Below are 22,911 nucleotides of genomic sequence, written 5' to 3' on the forward strand. Positions count from 1 at the left end.
GTTCTCTAGGAATATACAAGGTGGTATAATTTGGGATCAAGTGACAATTCTATTAATTAGGTAATCAAAGAAACCAACCTTTGTCAGATATCTTCTTCTTAATCTTCGAACTCGATCACTTCTCAGATAAGATTAAGATTCTAAAACGATCGAGACGAGACGTGCAGGACGTCTCCACGAGGAGACTGGATCTTGAATAATCCAGATATGAAATCGGATTGAGTCATCAGATTTACCGGCAAAATTCTAAAATCGTATGTCAGGGTTGCCAAGTTGCCAACCACAAGGAATTAAAAAGTTAAAAATTAAATAAAACAATTAATATAGAAAAGTAACCAAACTTGTATCATCGGAATCAGCGTTTATTTTCTGCATGATGACCACCATGCACATCGAACTATAGTTGTTCATGTCTGCCCCAATTATCTGAGATAATAAACATTCAGAAGAAAAAGGAGGGAATTCAACAATTAGCCAAACCTAAAAAAAAACTTAACAGCGGGCAAAAAAAGGTAAAAAAGAACGAAAACAATCATGTAAGCCGTTCGGCATCAGGCTGGTAACCCTGGTAATCAATTTCTTCCTCTCCCTTCCGGAAATGAATGCCGCGTAGAAATCTCGGTTTAAATCTTTAGCTCATAAAAATAAAAAAAATCGTCTTCGAATGCAGTGTTAGAGAAAAAACTGACTTATGACACTTGCTTAAGCTTTTTAATGTAAACCAGAAAAGGGGAAAATGGGGAAATGATTGATTTTGTCAATAAGCATTTAATTGGTATACTCAAAAGTAACACACACACCCCCCTCCCACTAAGCAACATTTATTCCCTCATATCAAATGAACAATTATATTGGATTTATTTTAGTCAAGATACAACTATTGGAATTTTACACTTTTGCATTTTCAATTTACAAAATATTAATTAGACAACATAAAATATATATTATACACATATATGCATTCACAATTTACAAATCATTTTAGTAAACATGAAAATATTCGCATTTTACAGTTTTGCATTTAAAATTTACAATTTAAAATTGACAATTATTTTTGTCCACATAAAAAGATTCGTATTTTACACATATGCATTTACAATTTTCAAATTATGTATATTTTTCAATCCATTTACCTTAAAAATCAATTTACAAATAGTTTGTAAATTTTTAAATGTAGAAGTTGAACATTACACTACTCTCATAGACTCATACAGAGCCTATAGTATTTGATAAAAGTTTAGAATAAATAAATCCTAGGATTCAGAATCATTTATCTTCTCGTCCTGTAGTCGGTTCTCGTCCTGTAGTCGGTTCTACGTTTCCTTAGAAATGCTGAATTGAATTAAAATGGAAATTGGATTTTTTTTCTTTCCTTACCCCCTCTTCTTGCAGGCTTCAAGTTTTATCTATAGGAACTAAATCTTTGTCACAAACTCAAATGTTTCTAATGTTCAACCTTTATTGTTTTTTGTTGATTTTTTTTTTGGCAAAAACTCTGTTCTTTTCTCCTTTCAAGCTTTCACCTTCCACCAGTTTCACTCTTTTATATTATTTTTTATTACACTTGCCATGTTTAACTTTTTTTCCTTCTTTATTTTTCAATAGGTTCCTTCTTCTTCCCCCCCCCTTTTTCTTTTTGACTTTCTTAACATTTGAAATTGCTTAGTCTGATGTAGAAGATGTTAGGTATATTTTTCCAAAGGAGTTTTCCTAAGCGGCAACTTCCCAAGGGTGTTTTCCCGAGTGGCAACTTCCCAATTGTGTAATTTCTTAACTTCCCATGAGTCGGTTCTATCCGCAGCACTCGGCCCCCTATTGGGCCTACAATCTAACCTTTGGACAGTTTTCACTTCAGAAATTACACATTTGAGAGGTTATCACTTGGGAAAATGCCGTTGGTAAAATACCTAGCACTATGTGGATGATAACGTCTATATTTAGCTTGAAAATTGTTTAATTCTGATAATTTCTCCGCTGCTACCGAAGAAATATACGCTCAAATCAGCTTTTTAGAAAAATCACAAAGGGAAAAAATCAGCTAAAGAAAAAACATGGATAAAGCTTTTAAGGGTACCGTTGTAAATAGGACATGCTATTTTTTTGAGGATAACATAAAATTATGTTTTGTGTTTACATTATCTTTAAAACTATTTTCACGCCCCACCCTAATCTACCCTTTTTTAAATTTCCGTCTTCCCCTTTATGTTAGATGCAGCTTCTTGTTTTCTGTCCTCCCCCTCCCTGGCCCCCTTTTTATATTTTACACCAAACCTTATTATATTTTGATATATTAATTTATTATTATTATAANTTTAAATAAATTTTTGAAAATACAGGTTTCCAAAAGAAAGAGAAAATATGCTAAATTATGCACAAATAGAAAACATTGATTTTTACTCATTACATAACATATTTATCATTTCAGTTATTACGTAATCATCGAATCCTTCAACAAATTATTCATTCTTGGTTTTAAAACCAATGCAATGTTCTAAATAAATATGTAATTTTGTTGAGTCATTTAAAACTTGATCAATAAAGGAGCCCATTGTTAACCATAAATATTAATATTGATCATTGATCATTGATCATTCCCTTTTTGTCCTATATGTAGTTTATTTGCAGTGTCTGAATGACAATTCAATATTATTAGCGGCAGCATGAGAATACAAATATTAATACAAATATCTTGGTCACAGTTTATACAGAAAGAACAAGTTAGATGAACCTTGTTTTTGCTTTATGGGCGCTTCTCGCCTCTCTTCTAAAGTTAGTAACAATTGAAATGTTGCTTTCAATCACCTTATCTTTGCAACCCGATGGTGTATTTCAAACTTTGATCATTTGATCTAATAGAATTCTTAGGTCTAAAGGTCATACGACGTTGGGGTTTAAAAATAAAGGGATTAANCACGCTATAATTGATCAAGCCCTGAACAATGATATGATCGGGGAAGTAACTGTAATAATAAAAATATGTAACAAAAGACGACTTTTTCGGTTGTCCGAGTACCAAGGATCGAGAAATACAATGAAAATAAAGAAACACAAGTAAGCGTAATTTTAACTGACCCTCCCTGCACATTGATGCCCTTGAATCCTTTGTCTGCACAATAATGTTGAAGATGTTCTCATTTTTTAAATTTTAAAATGTTTATTTCTGATAATCTTTTTTATGTCTTTCTACAGTTTTAAAAAAGAACTGAACTTTTTGAAAAAAAAACTTTTTTTTTTAAAGACGATCGTTTCGCTTTTCGTCGTCGTTTTTAAGTTTTATTAAGTTTTCAAAATCATGAATTATTGATTTCTAATTTATACTTACAGTCCCTTTAAGTTTAGGCTTTTCGATAAATAAACAAATTAACCTTTGTCTACATTATCTGTATTCAAGATGACCTTTTATTTTATCATTCATTTAAAAGGTCTATGAACAATGAACATGTCATAATAAAAACATATTTGCTCCTGTATCCTACAGGGTTACCCACAAAAAAAAGTGAGACTACACAGACGACTGTACGGAATTTATACGTCTGTTCCCTTATATTTATTATTTCCTTCACCTATACGCTTCTTGTTCCTTCTTTCTTTATTTAATCATTAAATAAGTCATATTTAGACCATATTCAACGCAGAGGACTTAATTTAGTAAGTATGGATCAAACCTCTGTAGAGTAAAGAAAGTAGATGTTAGTCACACGTTTATTGAAAATATATTTCGGTCTGGGTTGACCCTCGTCAGTTCTAACCTCTGTAGAGTAAAGAATGTAGATGTTAGTTACACATTTATTGAAAATATATTTCGGTCTAGGTTGACCCTCGTCAGTTCTAACGATATAATAACCATCAAAATCGATAAATAAAAAAAATTAAAAAATTGTTAAAAACCATAAGAAAATAAACAAGCAAAAAAGATTATTGTGGGCCAGGAAGGATATAGGGATAGGGTATAAGAGAGGGGTTACACCGTTTACACATAAATAATAATGATGCCTTAAAACCAGCGTAAATATATGTATTTTACAACCCTATTAGTGTACAGCTTCAACTTTTAAGGGTCAAGGAATGCATATTGGGTAAAATTTTTAGACTCTTAACCTTAAACAGACTGGGGTGGGGGGGGGAATTTGATCTTATTTGATTCTATTTGATTCTTTAAATCCTATTTGATCTTTTTAAATCATATTATATCCTATTTGATCCTATTTTATTCTATTTGATCGTTATTCATCATATTTGATCATATTTGATCCTGTTTGATCCTATTTGATTCTTTTTGATCATATTTGATCTTATTTGATCCTATTTGATCTTTTTCATCAAATTTGATCCTGTTTGATCCTATTTCATCCTATTTGATCCAATTTGATTCTATATGATTCTATTGAACAATTTTGATCTGATCTTAAGCCAAATTAAAATAATTTTAACGATATTTTGATACATTTTTTTAAATCCTCTAATTCCCCCTGCACCTAGTATGTCCGGTGTTTCTCCCGCCCTTTAATTTCTATGTAAAACAAGAATATTTTAGAAACTAGCCAAAATAATAAAGAAATTAATTTAATTAAGTTTAAACTTAATAATTTATTAAAGTAACAATTAGTATAATTTAGAAAAAAAATTAAAAATATACAAAATTGAGTGTTTGAGGAGAAAACATACTAAAACCTTTAAAAATAGAGGCTGTGGGAATATTTCCTCCCATTCTACAAAAGAAAAGCTACATATTTATTGTTATATTTTCTAAATAATTTTCGTTGGATTGTTAGTGTTTTTTGACGATAAACTCTAAAGCTTAAAGGAAGAAGAATTATATATTTTATACAAGTAAAGTCGTGCATCTAATGCGTTAAGTATTATGCTCTCATCGCTTTCTTCAGATATGTATATTTAAGCTTAAAAGAAAATTGATCATGGGAAAACAAAACCCACAACCCTAATAAATCTGGTTCCATAATTTATAGCAGTATGGTGTCTTACCACCAGAAGTTTAAGAATGTTATGATTGTCCTACAGTGTACACTATAATTTGGGCTTTAATTTCAAATTATGATTTTTTTTCAATGTGGCTAAATTTGATTTGTTATTTGATGTAAGCCAGCCTTTCTTTTTTTGACACATGAGAAATCTAGTGGCGAAAACAAGAACTAATTAGTAAAATCAATTTTATTATATTATATTATATAAAACAGATTTACATCCTCGATCATACGCACGATGTTTCATGGAGTAGGTGCTGCAATCTGAAGTGCGGTCTGTTCTCTGTATCTCCTGTATATCTATAGTTAAACTCCAATTCCCATAATTTTCATACATTTTTATACATTTTCATTTTTCATACATTTTCATATTTTTTTTAAATTTTGTCTTGGAAAAATAACATTGTTATATAAATATCTATTATCTATCTTTATGTCCATCTATCATCTTATTTAACATTCATATGTTTACTATATATTTTTAAATATTTTTAAATTATATTATTATATCTACCTGAATTGTATACCATATATATTATATATATACATATCTTTTTATATATAACAGATATATCTATCTATCTGTCTCTATCTATCTATCTTTGTATTACGACGGTGTCTATTTTGTCTATTTCTTGAACAACTTCCTTATGTATCTTAGGAATGCAAAAATGTAAATACTCCATACAATTGATTCCAAATTTGTGTAAAATGCTTCAGAGCTAAACTATAAATATAAATATAATTACATATTTAGTATATACCCAAGGTTTACATTACAATGTAAAATAAACACTGAAACGGTGAGAACGGTGAGAACGGTGAGAACGACAACCAAGCAATAATAAAGTGTATTTTAAGTTGTTACAGAGCAATAGTTTAACTATATGACTTGATAAACCATTTATTTAGGAAAATATTCTCAGACAGACTAATCAAAAGGTTCACCTATCCAAATATTAAGCAATGCACGTAACTAATGATTTATTAGCAAACAAATATTAGTGTGAAGATGATAGGGAGCTTGAGCAACGATATAATTTAAACCAGATCTGCAGTCCTTTTTTCACTTCTTGGTCAACTAACTCTAGCTTCTGTACAGGTTGACCTGCTCGCCCATCTCAGGAATCCCTGATTTATCCAAAATCCCAGGTGAACGCCCTCAAACCCCCGCATCCACGGGCCCCTCAAACTAGCGTCAGGTCAAACTAGAGTTTTCCCGCTCAATTATATACAACATAAAAATAGGGAAAGATAATTTATCCCTCACTTATCACCTAAAAGATCAATATCTCACTTATACAACAATACTGTAAAATTGCAGTGTTTCATGTTCATAACTTGAGACTAACAGTCGTCTTCCTACATAAATTCAATACTTTGTAAACACGAAAAAAAACTTTTTTGTAACAAAAATTTAATCACAGATATTATAAAAAATCAGATTGGATAAAGAGGCGTACAAGGGGGGGGGGTCCTATGAGTGTATTACAATTAGTGCAACCTTGATTTTCAGGGCCGGTATTAGTCACCAAAGGGGCTGAGCCCTCTCTGGAATGCCAAAAAAGTTAGCACCCTGTATACGCCCCTGTTTAGGGCTGGGCGTCGTTCCTGGGGAACAAGAATGAAAAGAACGATCAAGAACGATCCCATCGTTCTGAAAAACGATGAGAACGAAGGCATAGAAAGCGTTCTTTAAAATGTTGGAACGATTCGTAAAGGAACGAATAGGAACGGAAATTTTTGAAAAGAACATTAAAATCAGGAACGCATTCATATTATCAAGAACACGTTCATTTTAAATCATGAATGTGTTTTAAATAATCTAGAAATAATTGAAAAATGTCCGAATGGTTTCTCAATTACGAAAGAAAAAACAGGATATAAATTTATTATTAGCTTGTCCCACTATTCTATGGATCTATAGAGTGTATTTGATTTACATGAACTGCACAAGATATGTATTTTCTTTTTCCTACATGTGCGAATAATGAATAAAAATGGAATTTAACTTAATCAAAATAATCTGACAAAAAAAAGAAAAAATAACCTCTGTAGATGCTTGGGAATTTTCTTCTAAAATAAACAAGAGAAGGAAGGCGGGATACTCCATACTTTTTAGCATATCGTGGATCATTCACCTCAAATATTAAACAACATTTTTTCAAAATAATATGTTGCGATCCCCCCTTTCCTCCAGCCCTTCTGTAAATATTANGTTTCAGAGAAAATGCGCAAAATTAAACTGAGAAAATCGGCAATCAGCAAATTTTCACAAAAATGCCTATTTTCCTATTGTTCTCATTTAGACATTTTTACCTATCTCAAAAATTCATTTCGGCTTCTTTCTAATGATATAAACGACGACTACAAAAATAAGATACAGGGTGAGCCAAACAAAGATTGAATCAAAGAATCACAGAAAATTCGCAATTTTTAGGTCTGGTCTAATTTTTAAGGTAAAGTTATATAAATTCTCTAGTTCCTTTCTTCTAAGTATATTCTAAAGTATCAAATATACGCTGTTCAGTTGAAATCTTAACCCTATCTCTGCTGGGGTACTTGAAAACCAGGATATGCTGGGGGGGGGGGTCAATTTGACCCCCCCCCTCTAAATCCCATGTTTGATGTCCAATTATGACAAATGATACATCATTGGAAAGCTCTTGTGCTCTACTTTTAGAATCTGCAAAAACATTTGCAAATTTGCAAAAATTGAATTTTTTATCAAAAAATTCAGTTATATAGTAAAAATGTTTGCAAAAAAAAATTTGTCCAAAAATGAAAAATTATACATTTGTGAAAAGCCCTTGACCATGCCATTTTAAATATGCAAAGATTTTTGCAAAATTTTAAATAACCTGATTTTTAATCAAGAAAAACTAAAAATGTGCAAATTTCCTTTGACAGGTTGTTTGCAAAAAAAAATACAATTTGCACTAGGCGCCGCAATCACACGTTTTTTTACTCACCCTGTATATGCATACATTATGAGTATAATATATATATATACAACGTTGAAATCTCTGTTTGTATGTTTGATTGATTATTCATAACTCATAAACCCCTGGACTGAGATGAGTACCCTGGAGAACGCTGTGTTATGAAGCTTGTACGTACGTTTATAAGAAGGAAGGAAGGAAAGAATTAAGAGGATAGGTTCCGGTAAGAATGAGGAGTGGTGAGTTGTGCGTAAACGAAGAATTCTCTGTCCAAATTCCTTCAAGAGCAAGGAAGTAAATATTCAGGAACAAACACAACGCATTTTTCGGTCTCAAAATATTAATAAATAAATAGAACATTGATGAATATAAAAGTCCTATGTTTTAGATTCCTTGACATTTTTTTCGTGAATGGTCGGACTTTATTTTCAGATTCTTTTTTTCATAGGACTTTTTCCGTGCCAAATATTAGGACTTTATATCCGAAAACTGTTAGAAGATTCTGCATTAAATACATGTATCAAAAAAAAATGTTGAGAGAACTTTTTTGGTGCAGTTATNTGTGTACCACATCTGTTCCTTATTTTAGTTTTCTTGGTTAGAACATCAGTCTGGACAAAGATTTCGTATTTCCGGGTTCATTGTTTCCTATTTTCAAACACAGGATTTCAACGACAAAATTTCGAGGATTTGGTGAAATAAAAATCAGTCAGGAAAATCACTCTGTATTTTATTTATATAAAAAAGTGTAGGAACATGTTTAGCAGCAAGAATTCAATTTTAAATTAACCATATGTAAAAAACTCTTTACTTTGAAATGATATAGAGGAAATTTGATTTAACATAAACCGGAAATTATGATTCAAAAAAACATGGAAAACGTTTTTTTAGAAATGAATGAACTACTCAAGCTATGCAAATATGTTGGATTTTTAGACCTATACCATCTTCCATACTGATCAAACTGAAGAAACAATCATTTAGTAGTTCATATCTTGTAAATGGAAACATTTTGTGGCAGGAAACATTTTGTGAAAGGAAACATTTTGTGGCAGGAAACATTTTGTGATAGGAAACATTTTGNATGAGAATCAATGAGAATCAATGAGAATCAATGAGAATCAATGAGAATCAATGAGAATCAATGAGAATCAATGAGAATCAATGAGAATCAATGAGAATCTATGAGAATCAATAAGGATCAATGAGAATTAATGAGAACCAATGAGAATCACTGAGAATCAATGAAAATCGATGAGAATCAATGAGAATCAATGGGAATCAATAAGAATCAATGAGAATCAATGAGAATCAATAAGAATCAATAAAAAACATTGAGAATCAAATTGCTTAAATTTTATAACTTAATAAAAAAGTTGTTCAATTTTATTTAACTAAATCAATCAAATAAATTAAACATTACAATTTAATGCATAAATTAAATTGTTTCCTAGGTGCAATATACAGTATTCAGTATACACCACCTTTACACTGTTATATGCACAATGCACAGTGCACAGTGCATGGTAAACCTCCAGGTTTAAACTTGAACCTCCAGGTTTAAACTTGAACCTCCAGGTTTAAATTCAAACTTAAAGCTACAGGTTCGAATTCCAACTTGAAATTGTAGGTTTGTATTCAAACTTAAACCTGCAGGTTCGAATTCAAACTTAAACCTGCAGGTTCGAATTAAAATTTAAACCTACAGGTTAGAATTCAAACTTGAACCTGCAGGTTTGAATTAAAATTTAAACCTACAGGTTAGAATTGAAACTTGAACCTGCAGGTTTGAATTAAAATTTAAACCTACAGGTTCGAATTCAAACTTAAACCTGCAGGTTCGAATTAAAATTTAAACCTACAGGTTAGAATTCAAACTTGAACCTGCAGTTTGAATTAAAATTTAAACCTGCAGGTTCGAATTCAAATTTAAACCTACAGGTTCGAATTCAAACCTAAACCTCCAGGTTTGAATGCAAACTTGAATCTGCAGGTTTGAATTCAAACTTAAACCTGCAGGTTCGAATTCAACCTTAAACCTGCAGGTTTGAATTCAAAATCAAACCAACAGATTCGAATATAAACCTGAACCTGCAGGTTCTAATTCAAACTTGAACCTGCAGGTTCGAATTCAAACTTTAACCTCCAGGTTCTAATTCAAACTTAAACCTCCAAGTTCGAATACAAACTTGAACCTCCAGGTTCAAACTTGAACCTCCAGGTTCAAACTTAAACCTGCAGGTTCGAATTCAAATTTGAATCTAAACAAAATTCTTAAACTTTACTTAACGATTTAAGATTTTGTTTCAGGTTTTACTTCAGGTTTTTTTCTTCTTTCTAGTACATTATAAATAATATTGTTTTTAATTTACCAAAATAAGGTTTAAATACTAAAAAGTAATAATTTTTAAACTTAATTTCAAAACAATATTAATTTACATATTTCCAGGGAGTAAGAGGAATGAAAAATGTGAAGAAAGAGGATGCAAAACCAAACCTATAAAGTAGAAACCTGATCTAACCCTGCACAATTAGCCACAAGAAGTCTCAAGTTGTATTAGAGTTATACAAATGTTTACTTTTTTGTAGCCCTAGGCATATTGTACATTTGGGGGACCATTACTAAATAACTGTAGCATATTTTTTTTGTAATTGCGCTGTTTAAAATATTACAAATATGACTTCTTTCCAATCCTTGTTGCACAGAGCGTCCCATAGATTATCTCCAATCTTCAACGTCAAAATACGCACATAATACTCAAAAAAATTTGCATTTTCTTCAAAAAATGTTGTATTAGCCTTATAAGATTTTTCAAAATGATTCATTCTTCTTAAATTTTCTGATTTGTCCCCCAAATCGTGATATAGGCCAATTGACGCTGTCTAATTTGATGCGGGACACCCGAACACCCTTATGCTGTAAACTAATTCAATTAGACACTATGCGTTTATGGATCTCTGCATATAAAAAACTCTCTATACTACCTTTATCTTGCAAAAATTGAATATATTTAACATTTATACGTATTTGGCCATTGCAACTTGCAACCGAACAAAAACAGAAAATGTAAAAAATTTCGGAAACGATTTTATACTTTTGGTAATGGAAATAAAACTTTTAAAGTAGAAAAACAGAATTATGGAAATTGAATGTCCAATAAACATCAACAAAAATTCTCATTGATAAAGTTTTTGTAAAGAAGTTTATCGATTTGCCCAGCATAAAAATGTTTAAACATATTGCGGAAGTCTTACAATAAAAAATATATGAAATATTATTAAATTATTACTAAGAAGAGAGGCGCGGAGCGCACCGGAAGCATAGTTTTATATACTTACCTTGTCGCAAGATTGAATTATAGATAATACATTTCTATCCAAATATTTCCTAAATATAAGATGGACCCCTCTGTCCAGTATTTTGTGTCCAGAATATCTATTTAAACATTCTTTATGGAAATATTGTAGATGAATAATGTTTATAGAAATAAAATACAAATTTAGGGCTGTTCATGCCCTTATTTGCTTTTCTGTTATAATGCTATTTGATTGGTGTACAAATTTCTTCCTTAGTCAAACAATATTTCATGAAACTAGTATACTTTATCATTATTACTCAATTCATCATGAATTTCATAATGAACGTGCTGTAAGTAATCATCGTGCTATCTATATATAAATTTGGCTTGTCTGTTTGTTTGTCTGTTTGTTTGTATCCAATAAACGTCAAAACGGCTGAACCGATCGGGCCCAAATTTTTTGTGGGACATCTAGGGACCCCAGGGAAGGTTTATGAATGATCAAAATTTCAAATATTTGTCTCCATCAAAATTCGATCTTCATTAAATTTTTTAAAATTTTGAAAATCCACGAAATTTTTTGTGAAAATCCGCGAATTATTTTTGTTTTGTTTTACGATGTACACAAAGAGAATATGTTCACAATTAATTTAGAAGATGGGCGCGAAGCGCCCTCTAAGGCTAGTAATGTTAAATTAGCTGTACATTATAGCACGTGTGCTTTAAAGTTTTGATTGATTCCCGGATTTTCTCCAAAAAATTTCGGATATTTCCAAAATATATTTTTTTAAATGGAAATAAAACTAAAATTGAAATCAATTTTATGATTTGACTTCTGCTTTGTTTCAAAGATTCTTTGATCTAGAAACAGCCATTGAAATAAGACAAGTACACAAACGTTTCATAAAATTACATTTAACACCATTATTTTGGCACGACGTGCTATATAGTTTTTGGATTTAAATTTTCTCTATATCTCGAAGGTTCTCGCGTTTTTAGATTATATTTTGTCCCTCGCTAAAGATCGGTACAAAAGGCTTGAACCTTCTCGAGATAAAGAGAAAATTTCTGTCCAAAAACTTTATAACACTGCGAACCAAAATAACAGTGTTATAAATAGTTATTTCGAATATCTGACATTTTAAAACCCCCTTGGCCATTATATTATCACCATAGAGCTATAAATGTAAAGTACCAAATTGTTGAATAATACCCTGAGTTTTCTTTGCAGTTTGCGGGTACATTTTGGCCTAAAGGGACTGTAAACGTAATTTCAATTGATCCTTCATGCAAAGATCGCTTGGTACTTAAACCTTTGTCTGACGGAAGAATGAATTAGATCACCCCGAACTAACCAGAGAGAGAAGCATTCGGTTTCTTTTAAATGGAATCAAACGTGTTTTCGTCTATATTTCTAGAATCTTTAAACTTCCGGATTTGTTTATTTTATACTTTTTCATTTAAAATGTATATGCCAACAAAAAAGTATTTAAGAGAAAAGGCTATAAAATTATGTAAAAGGGGTCAAATTGTGATCGAAATTCACAGTTTTCTAAAATATTGACAGAACCCTTAAATCCACGTGAGATATCAATATTTGTAATTTTAATTTTTTTCAAGGAAAAATATCGAAGTTATCAGAAATAAACACTTTTTAAAACCAAAAACGACAATATCTTTCACATTATTGAATATTCCAGGTGCTCTTGTGAATCAGCATTGCCCTCTTTTAATGAAAGGACACTTAAAATGACGAAACTGTACTGTGAAATGTTTCTCAATTAAATTTGCTGCACCCTGGAAATTCAATTCGTCAAGTTTTAGATAAATATAGATAAATTAAAATGTAAATAAGGGCACAGGAGGCACAGGATTATTTGGGGAGAATTGTGGGTTAGTGGGGCAGAGTCAGGGAACGATTAGTTCATTTTTCCTCCATTAGGTGTCTCCAACATGCACTTCCAAGTTCAGATTTGAACCGCATTAGAGATTTCATCCTTGAATAATTATTTCTGGGTTTCTATATCAAAAACATCAAATTGGAAATGTATATATCTTAATAAGTTTGTTCAGCCCATTACATTATCTCAAAAAAGTAGAGAACTTGTTTATATAAAGGTGATTAAGATCACAATCCATTCACAGGATATTTAGATCCGTAGATCTTACAATATTTACAGTTTAACTGTTAGATATATGTATATAATCACATTTGTTAAGATTCTGTTTACTTTCTAAACAGGATTTATAAAGCTAGGAGAATTGGTAACATTTGTTCTAAATGTTAAACCCGAGTTTAAATCAGCTGTAATGTCACCTTGTGTCACGTGATCGACAGCTGCCAGCTGTTGAAACCGACTATACATGAATAAGGCCTTATGAAGATAAAACCGCAGAGGTGCAAATAGGGGGGGGGGCGGGCGCGCGCCCTCCCCTAGCACCTGAGAGGGGGGGCGCCCCCCCCCTGNCCCCCCCCCACAAATATACACACGAAAAATTTTTATTTCTGACATTTTTCTTCCACATTGTTTCTGAATCAGAAATGAGCTAAATAGACCACAATATAAAATGATAATTATTAATTACTATCTCATGTACAAGTGGTGTTGTACAAGGGTACTGTTGTAAATCTGACATGGTATTCTTATAAATGGAAATTGTACGTCCGTCTACACACTACAGTTCATTTAAAACCAAAGTACAATTTTGGGACGCATTGCCGGGAACTTTCAGGTAGCTACTTGGGGCTTAAATAATCTGACAGCTGGTGACAGCTGACCAAGCTAATCTTTTTAATCTTTACTTTTCAGATGTTACTGCATTCACACAGCGTAAAGTGTCACTTGACAGCTATTAGCATTGGCAGTGGCAGTTTGAAATATGATCTCTAGCATTAATCCTTGAAATATGTTAACCCTAACATTAAATCTTGAAATATGTTAACCCTTTATTAAATCTTTTAATATGTTAACTCCAACATTAATCCTTGAAATATGTTAACCCTAGCATTAAATCATGAAATATGTTAACTCAAACATTAAATCTTGAAATATGTTAACTCTAACATTAAATCTTAAAATATGTTAACTCTAACATTAAATCTTGAAATATGTTAACTCTAAAATTAAATCTTAAAATATGTTAACCCTAACATTAAATCTTGAAATATGTTAACCCTAGCATTAAATCTTGAAATATGTTAACTCTAACATTAAATCTTGAAATATGTTAACTCTAACATTAAGTCTTGAAATATGTTAACTCAAACATTAAATCTTGAAATATGTTAACCCTAACATTAAATCTTGAAATATGTTAACCCTTTATTAAATCTTTTAATATGTTAACTCCAACATTAATCCTTGAAATATGTTAACTCTAGCATTAAATCATGAAATATGTTAACCCTAGCATTAAATCTTGAAATATGTTAACTCTAGCATTAAATCTTGAAATATGTTAACTCCAACATTAATCCTTGAAATATGTTAACTCTAACATTAAATCTTGAAATATGTGAACTCTAACATTAAATCATGAAATATGTTAACTCTAACATTAAATCATGAAATATGTTAACTCTAACATTAAATCTTGAAATATGTGAACTCTAACATTAAATCAAGAAATATGTTAACTCTAACATTAAATCTAAAAATATGTTAACCCTAACATTAAATCTTAAAATATGTTAACTCTAACATTAAATCTTAAAATATGTTAACTCTAACATTAAATCTTAAAATATGTGTTACGCGAGCCATGCTGCGTGTATAAAGTCTGCTTGTCACCCCTGTGTATTTCTGAGTTCTCCCTGAAGATCTGTACAGAATGTATAAAACTTTTTGCTCAAAACCCAANTCGAGTGGATAAATGAAACATGAAACCAAGTGGATCGAGTGGATAAATGAAACATGAAACCAAGTGGATCGAGTGGATAAATGAAACATGAAACCAAGTGGATCGAGTGGATAAATGAAACATGAAACCAAGTGGATCGAGTGGATAAATGAAACATGAAACCAAGTGGATCGAGTGGATAAATGAAACATGAAACCAAGTGGATCGAGTGGATAAATGAAACATGAAACCAAGTGGATCGAGTGGATAAATGAAACATGAAACCAAGTGGATCGAGTGGATAAATGAAACATGAAACCAAGTGGATCGAGTGGATAAATGAAACATGAAACCAAGTGGATCGAGTGGATAAATGAAACATGAAACCAAGTGGATCGAGTGGATAAATGAAACATGAAACCAAGTGGATCGAGTGGATAAATGAAACATGAAACCAAGTGGATCGAGTGGATAAATGAAACCTGAAACCAAGTGGATCGAGTGGATAAATGAAAAATGAAACCAAGTGGATCGAGTGGATAAATGAAACATGAAACCAAGTGGTGCCTCAGAGAGCCTAACCTAACCTTTGGGAAATTGCCGTTTGGAAATTGCACATTTATGACGTGCCACTTGGGAAAAATCCTAACACCGATAGATTGGATAAATGAAACATGAAACCAAGTGGATAAAGTGGATAAATGAAACCTAAAACCAAGTGGATAAAGTGGATAAATGAAACCTGAAACCAAGTGAATAGATTGGATAAATGAAACCTGAAACCAAGTGGATAGAGTGGATAATGAAACCTGAAACCAAGTGGATGGATTGGATTAGTGCTGAAACCAAGTGGATAAAGTGAATAAATGAAACCTGAAACCTGGATTGAATAAATGACTGAGGAGAAAGAGATGAACTCTGAAATCTTGGCACTGTGTTTTTACTCCAGCTGCCCAACCCATGGTGTAGTCTCTACAATAGAGGGTATGGATAGGCCAAGCATACTTTAACCCTGTACCCAGGGGGAAACCCCCTATTTTTTCTCTACCCTAACCACCCTTTTCTCACCGGCCTTCTAGAAGTTTAAGACCTCTCGACTAACTCTTGTTAAAAATATATATAAGTTACACAAAGAAAAAATGCAAAAATTGATATTGTCTTCCTAAAGCTGCTAAGCGTACAGTATTTGGATGTGTATTTGAACTTAGGTATTCGGGTATCCGTGCCAATTTTAGGTTATAAATTGGTGGAAAATCAGGATATTAGGATGACATTGGACTCCATGACTTTTGCCTGGGATTAAAAAGCTTATTTTTAAATCTTAATCCCTTATTCTTTTTTAGGATTCATTTGAGACATATAATTTTATTTACTGAGTTTGAGCGCAAAATCATCGCGGGGTGGTTTGGGTAGGTACGTTTTCAGAATCGGTTTTTTAAATGATTGGTTACGTTTAGAGAATCGATTTTTAGAAAATCTGCATTAAACTAATTAGATGTTTTGGAACATGTTTCTCAACTGAAATAATTCAGAATAAGTTATTTCTTTTTCATCACTATATTAAATTTCTTATCCTTTATGAATATAATCGCATATTTCTGCAACTTCTTCAAATGTCGTCTTTTCAATAAAAATTTCAGGAAATCTACAGAAGATGTTTGTGAACAATGAAACAGAACAGAAACCTATAACTGAAAAAGATTACTTATTTTTGATGAAAATAGTCAAATTTTATTATTACAATCTGTTCCTTTCAAACTAATTGGTTTACTGTAGAATTTTTACAACATTTTTCGTCGTCGTAATTGAATAATTTTCTAAATACCGATTCTCAAAATCATCCTTAAAAAATGAAAATTAAATGAGAATTTTGTAAATAGGATTTGCGCTCTTGCTGAACGAATATTCACCGTAAAAACTCATAGTTCTCAAATGATTCCTTAAAAAAATCTCCACAATACTACATTCTCAGTTTAACTACCATACATTGCCGGTCACTCCCTTTAACTCAAAGATATAACCGTTTTTGAGTTTAAACTCTTTAGTCTCTAACTCAAAATTATAACCATCCTTGAGTCAAAACCCCTCAGTCTCTAACTTAAAGATATAACCATCCTAAACCACTTAGTCTTTATCTTAAAGATATATCTATTCTTGAGCCTAAACTCCTTAGTCTTTATCTCAAAGATATATCCATCCTTGAGCCTAAACAACTTAGTCTTTATCTTAAAGATATAACCATCCTTGAGCCTAAACTCCTTAGTATTTATGTCAAAGATATATCCATCCTTGAGCCTAAACTCCTTAGTCTTTATCTCAAAGATATAACCATCCTTGAATCTAAACTCCTTAGTATTCATGTCAAAGATATATCCATCCTTGATCCTAAACTCCTTAGTATTTATGTCAAAGATATAACCATCCTTGAGTCTAAACTCCTTAGTATTTATGTCAAAGATATGTCCATCCTTGAGTCTAAACTCCTTAGTCTTTATCTCAAAGATATATCCATCCTTGATCCTAAACTCCTTAGTATTTATCCAAAAGATTTATCCATCCTTGAGCCTAAACTCCTTAGTCTTTATCTCAAAGATATATCCATCCTTGAGTCTAAACTCCTTAGTATTTATGTCAAAGATATAACCATCCTTGAGTCTAAACTCCTTAGTATTTATCTCAAAGATATATCCATCCTTGAGTCTAAACTCCTTAGTATTTATGTCAAAGATATATCCATCCTTGAGCCTAAACTCCTTAGTATTTATGTCAAAGATATAACCATCCTTGAATCTAAAACCAAGTTTTGTCTACATGATTTAAACTTAATTTTATCAGTATGTGTGTCAACATATCTCAAAGCTCGAGGCTTATTATATATTTTATGTATGATATGCATATTTAGATTAATTTTTCAGGAACTATCTGAATCTCACAGAGTAAAAAGCATTGTTTAATATATTTATATATATGCTTTGCATGTCTGGGTGTCTGTTTGTCTGCTTGTATCCAAGAAACGCCAACAAGGCTGCACCGATCTGGCCCACATTTTCTGTGGGACCTCACATGACCCAACGGAAGGTTTAAGGATGCTCAAAATTACAAAAATTTGTCTCCAAACGTTATTGATCTTTGTTAAATTTTGAAAATGTTCAAAAAATATTATGAAATTTGCGAGTTTTTTTTATATTGTACACAAAGAAGATGCTCACAAATAGAGCCAAAATTAAAAGTTGAAATAGAAGATGAGCGCGAAGCGCCTTAAAAGCCTGGAAGGATATATTTGTCTCTACAAGGAAGGTTTAAATGATGAGATCGGCGGCGTCTAACCCTGGAGATAAGATCGAAAATTTAATGAAAAATAAAATTGAATTGTTTAAAGCATTATCCAGATAGAACACGTTTAGTTGCAGCTTAACAACACGAAACTCAAGTAGGCTCAGTTAAACAAATATAGTCTGGTAACACCAAACAAATGCATAGAAAAAATGGCGGGGGGGGGGGAAGCAGATGGACTTCCCCCTGTATTTTTACCATGCCCGTCACATTTTTTATCTTATTCTTTTATTGAACATTAAATGTACTCCCCCCCCCCTGTGTAGGGAGGGTGTGCAGGGACGCCATGAGCCCCCCGAAATAGTCTCCAAGCCTCGTGATTCGCATATATGTATTTAAAATGAGGTAATGTATAAAAATGTTCAGAAAACATGTTTAATACTTTAATAGGTATGCAATGCTTTTGAATATTCAAGAAAACACTGCATAACTATGTAAGGAATAAATATGTTCTTTAAAAAATGTTATTTATTGCTACTGATCTTTTCTAACGCTCAGGAGTAGCGCCAGGTCATTTTAAATACTCATCTACGATTACGGAGACTTGGAGACCATTTAGCGGAACTCATGACGGCCCTGCACCCCCTCCTTCCCTTATTTAACATACTTATTTTCAAGCAATAGTTAACAATTTTTACCCTCTTTTGTTGTAAAAATACAATTGCTTAAATTATTCTTTATTTGTTATTATTATTATTATTATTGTCATTATTATTATTATTATCATTATCATTATTATTAGTAGCAGTAGTAGTAGTAGTATATTTGTTTCTGATTAATGAATGATTCTAATGATGATTTTTATACTTTTTTCCCTCTCTTATTCTAACTTAACAATAATCCGCTAATTCCTTCCAAAATGTCGTCTTCACCCATATATTAACATTTTTATCCACTAAATTACCTATTATTTATAATTTTAAATACACGTATTTTATTATATCATGTATCTTCATACTAAATATTTTGCTTTTTCTTTTCCAATACAGTAGTTCCCAAAATACATCTACTCAATCATCCCAACTACCAATTTACCATACCTTTTTATTTATTTATCCTAGTCCCGACTTCCTCTTTAGCTGATATCCACCGGTCCCCATCGGTCCCTGTCTAACCTATTCCAACTTCCTAATCCTCATCCCAATTCTTCCAATCCCAACATTGGTTGACACTCGTTTGGGATTCTTATCATTTGAGATTTTAATAGTTTGGGATTCCACAATCAGAAAGAATTGTTTTATATTATTATCGACTTTTCTACATGACAAATGACAATTAGGAAACAACAAATTATGATTTAATGATGTATTTCATGAACACTTTTTAAAAACGCTTTTGTATGCACCAGTTAAATCTAGTGCCTAGGGATTCTATCTGTTTCTTGCCTAGGTGGTTTTATATGTTTGGCTTGGTTGAGGGGTGGTTATATCCCAAAACAAAAAATTATCAATTTAACGATGTATCAATTTATCAATTTATCATTCAATTTAAATCTATGTATGTTTACTTTGTGAATTGTTATTTACTATTTTTACCCTGGCATCGAACCAAGATTTTACATATCAGTACATGCTAGACCAGAGTAAAAAGAAAAACAAAAATGTGATCAAATAAGAAATGAGCCCAGCCTCTCGTTAGTGTTTCCAACTATATGATTAAAGTTATGAACAATATTTGTCTTCTATCAAGTTCCGAGATAACATTGAGATGATAGAAAATGTGTAAAAGTGTTATAAACAAAAAAGATCATAATTCCAGCTACCAACCACAATACCATCAAATATCATTATTTTTTCCGTAAAATATTATTATTATTCAGTATTATTGTTAAGGACGGGAAACCTTATTGTGATCACTGCTACACTGACACTGTACTCCCAAAGGTTGGATTTTAACCTATTTATCAAGAGGAGGTATTTAGTCACGGTAAACTAGAGGTCCTGTAGGAGGCATTTAGTCACGGTAAACTAGAGGTCCTGTAGGAGATTTATTTATTCACGTTAAACTAGAGGTCCTGTAGGAGGTATATTTAGTCACGGTAAACTAGAGGTCCTGATAAGTATGTAAAGGGTGTCCCAATAAACTAGGAATTAAATGACGACTTCTATATATAGTCTTTGTGCCAAGCGGGATTATCTCGTAAATATAATTTTGTAGTATCACAGTTAAAACATTTCACGCCGAAAACTAGTAGTCAAAGGGATTTCCAAAATGTTGTCTACAATTTTTTAACCTTTACATTTTACGGAGATATTCGGAAATTTGTCCAGATCCCAGTTAATTTAACATCGGCAAAACTGTTCAAATGTTTAATATCTCCGTCAATTTTAAAGATAAAGAGGATAGACCAAATTTCGGAAAGCTCAATTAAACGTTCAATCTTTTTTAATGTATACTTTAGGTCATTTATCAATTATTGAAAACCATGGACAATATGCAAGTCGTCTCTCAATTTCAATTTATTGGGACACCCTGTAGGCGCCTATTTACGTATTCAGGATGCACTGTGTAGAGAATCCATTGTTTATCTAAATATTCAGTCCAAGGGAGGAAGTCAACACACTAAAAAAACATAAATTCAATTACCCCAAAACGTGTGTACTACATATCAAATCTAAGTATCTAACTTTTTTTTTTATCAGCTCAATGCCATTTTTAGAATCTTGAATGTCTGACCCCTACACTGTTTAAGAGTACAGACCGCACCGGGCCCTGACACTGCTCAGCTGCATCTTGAGATTCTAAAAGTAAAGATATGAAGATGTGACGCTCTGTACACAGTGTCTCATCCCCCGCCCCAGGCCTGCCTGTGTTGCCTATATATAGTTAGTGAGGATCCTTCACACCTTCAGTGGTCAGTTATCCTTTGACAAGATGGTTGGTAAGCTGTGCATCCTTCTCTCCCTCTCCATGTGTATCCTAGGACAGGATGAACCAACCAACAACCTTCCTGCAGGATCAGAGGATATTCTCTCCAATCCGTACTCAGACGGATTCTCTTGTGAGGGTCAGGCCTATGGATACTATGCTGATGTTGAAAACAACTGTGAAGTTTTCCACATCTGCCTTCCTATTGAGAACAACGAGGGGGAGGTGATTGAATACGCCAAGTGGAGCTTCGTGTGCGGGAACCAGACCGTCTTCGACCAGCAAACCTTGACCTGTAACCACAGGGACGATGCATTCCCTTGTGAAGAGTCTTCATCCCTGTTTGGAGCTGTTGAGTTTGGTTTGGTGGAATCAGAGAAGTAGATTAGAGATTCCCAAACCAAACCCGAGCTTTCCCCAAGTGCCATGCTTGCCAATATGGCCGACCAAACTGAACGAGTTTTTACACCGTCGGAGACAACTGTTAATATCGCTGTGATACAAATTGTTTATTATACAAAATTTATGAGAACATTTGTTTTCGGTGCTATTTCAAAATTAAATGGACCAACGGATGGTTTGGAGTTTATTTATTTATTTATTTATCTATTTATATGTTAAAATGTATCATGTCTAGTAATAAACTTTGTATGTGAATTAAATATTTTTTCTTTTTCTTGAGAAGTTTATCATTCGACATATGTTGATGGTTCCCTACAACGTTTCACCGTTGTTTCTTTTTTTAAAAATCAAATGGTAAACCATTGAGAGACCAAATATTAGGGTAAATGCTAAAATTATCCTTCACATTAAATAGTTTTTACCCAGTAGGTATTTAAGTTTCTTTCTTTGTGGGTAACCCTGTATTTTAAAGAAAGCAAAAGCAGATTGTCAGCATATACATTATACATATAGTTTTCACAGGTCGTCATTTAAGTATCATATACGGATTGGATTCACAGTGGTACCCAATAAAAGGTTTTGCCTGATTAAGTATGAGACAAGTTTATATAATATCATTGTTTTTGTTTTTGAAAACAGTTTTTTTTTTCATTTGTGGTTTCTCTGCAAGAGAGACTTTAGAGAATTCAGAAACGATGGAATAATGATCAGAATTCAACTCTTTTCACGCCAATAATACGACGCAATCTTTCGGATATTATTGATCATACTTAGGTTTAAAGAATACCGTACTTTTGTCGTCATTTAGGTTACGAGGTTTTACCCTTTAACATGTGATTGATAATGTGGAAGATAACGTCGGTTTTTCTGGCTTATAATGATAAAGTGTTTAAGTCTGATCATTTCTTTACTATTTTTGAAGCAAGAAATGTGTAAGTAACTTTTACAGAGAAACCACAAGTTTTCAAAACAAAAAAATCATACTTAAACAAGCAAAGCTTTCAAGGGTAGCTTGGTGTGAATCGGATATGGCAAGAGAGGGTCATACAAATCCTTAGCAGCAACTTTTATCCGACAAAGTTTTTTATTAAGTGCTAGCTTGGGTACCCAGCTTTGCCTGGAATTTAAGTTTTCCCGCGATTCTCCAGTCAAAATATGAGGCAAATCGGGCAAGGGGTTCCTGAGTTATGATGGGACATACAAACAATCAGACTGATAGAAAATCAGAGATTACTACTTTATATT

The 22,911-nt window shown here is 32.2% G+C and overlaps 1 protein-coding gene and 1 long non-coding RNA gene across 2 annotated transcripts in view; one reads left to right on the forward strand and one right to left on the reverse strand.

The window, feature by feature from the left end:
- Nucleotides 1-223, reverse strand: part of LOC111699282 (uncharacterized) — a 2,771-nt gene extending 2,548 nt beyond the window's left edge. The window contains exon 1 of the long non-coding RNA XR_002764716.1: nucleotides 79-223. This is a non-coding gene — a long non-coding RNA (uncharacterized LOC111699282). The remainder of the gene's footprint in view (nucleotides 1-78) is intronic.
- A 21,010-nt stretch (nucleotides 224-21,233) lies between these two features.
- LOC111699283 (uncharacterized) lies at nucleotides 21,234-21,921 on the forward strand. Its single transcript, XM_023469912.1, has one exon. The coding sequence runs from the start codon at nucleotides 21,271-21,273 to the stop codon at nucleotides 21,646-21,648; it is 378 nt and encodes a 125-aa protein (XP_023325680.1). The 5' UTR covers nucleotides 21,234-21,270; the 3' UTR covers nucleotides 21,649-21,921.
- Nucleotides 21,922-22,911: the final 990 nt, after the last annotated feature.

Source organism: Eurytemora carolleeae, unplaced genomic scaffold, assembly GCF_000591075.1.
Source record: "Eurytemora carolleeae unplaced genomic scaffold, Eaff_2.0 scaffold326, whole genome shotgun sequence".
Lineage (NCBI taxonomy): Eukaryota > Metazoa > Arthropoda > Copepoda > Calanoida > Temoridae > Eurytemora > Eurytemora carolleeae.

What these genes read in the sequence shown, in the direction of transcription:
- LOC111699283 (XM_023469912.1), top strand. Translation starts at nt 21,271, where the DNA reads ATGGTTGGTAAGCTGTGCATCCTTCTCTCCCTCTCCATGTGTATCCTA.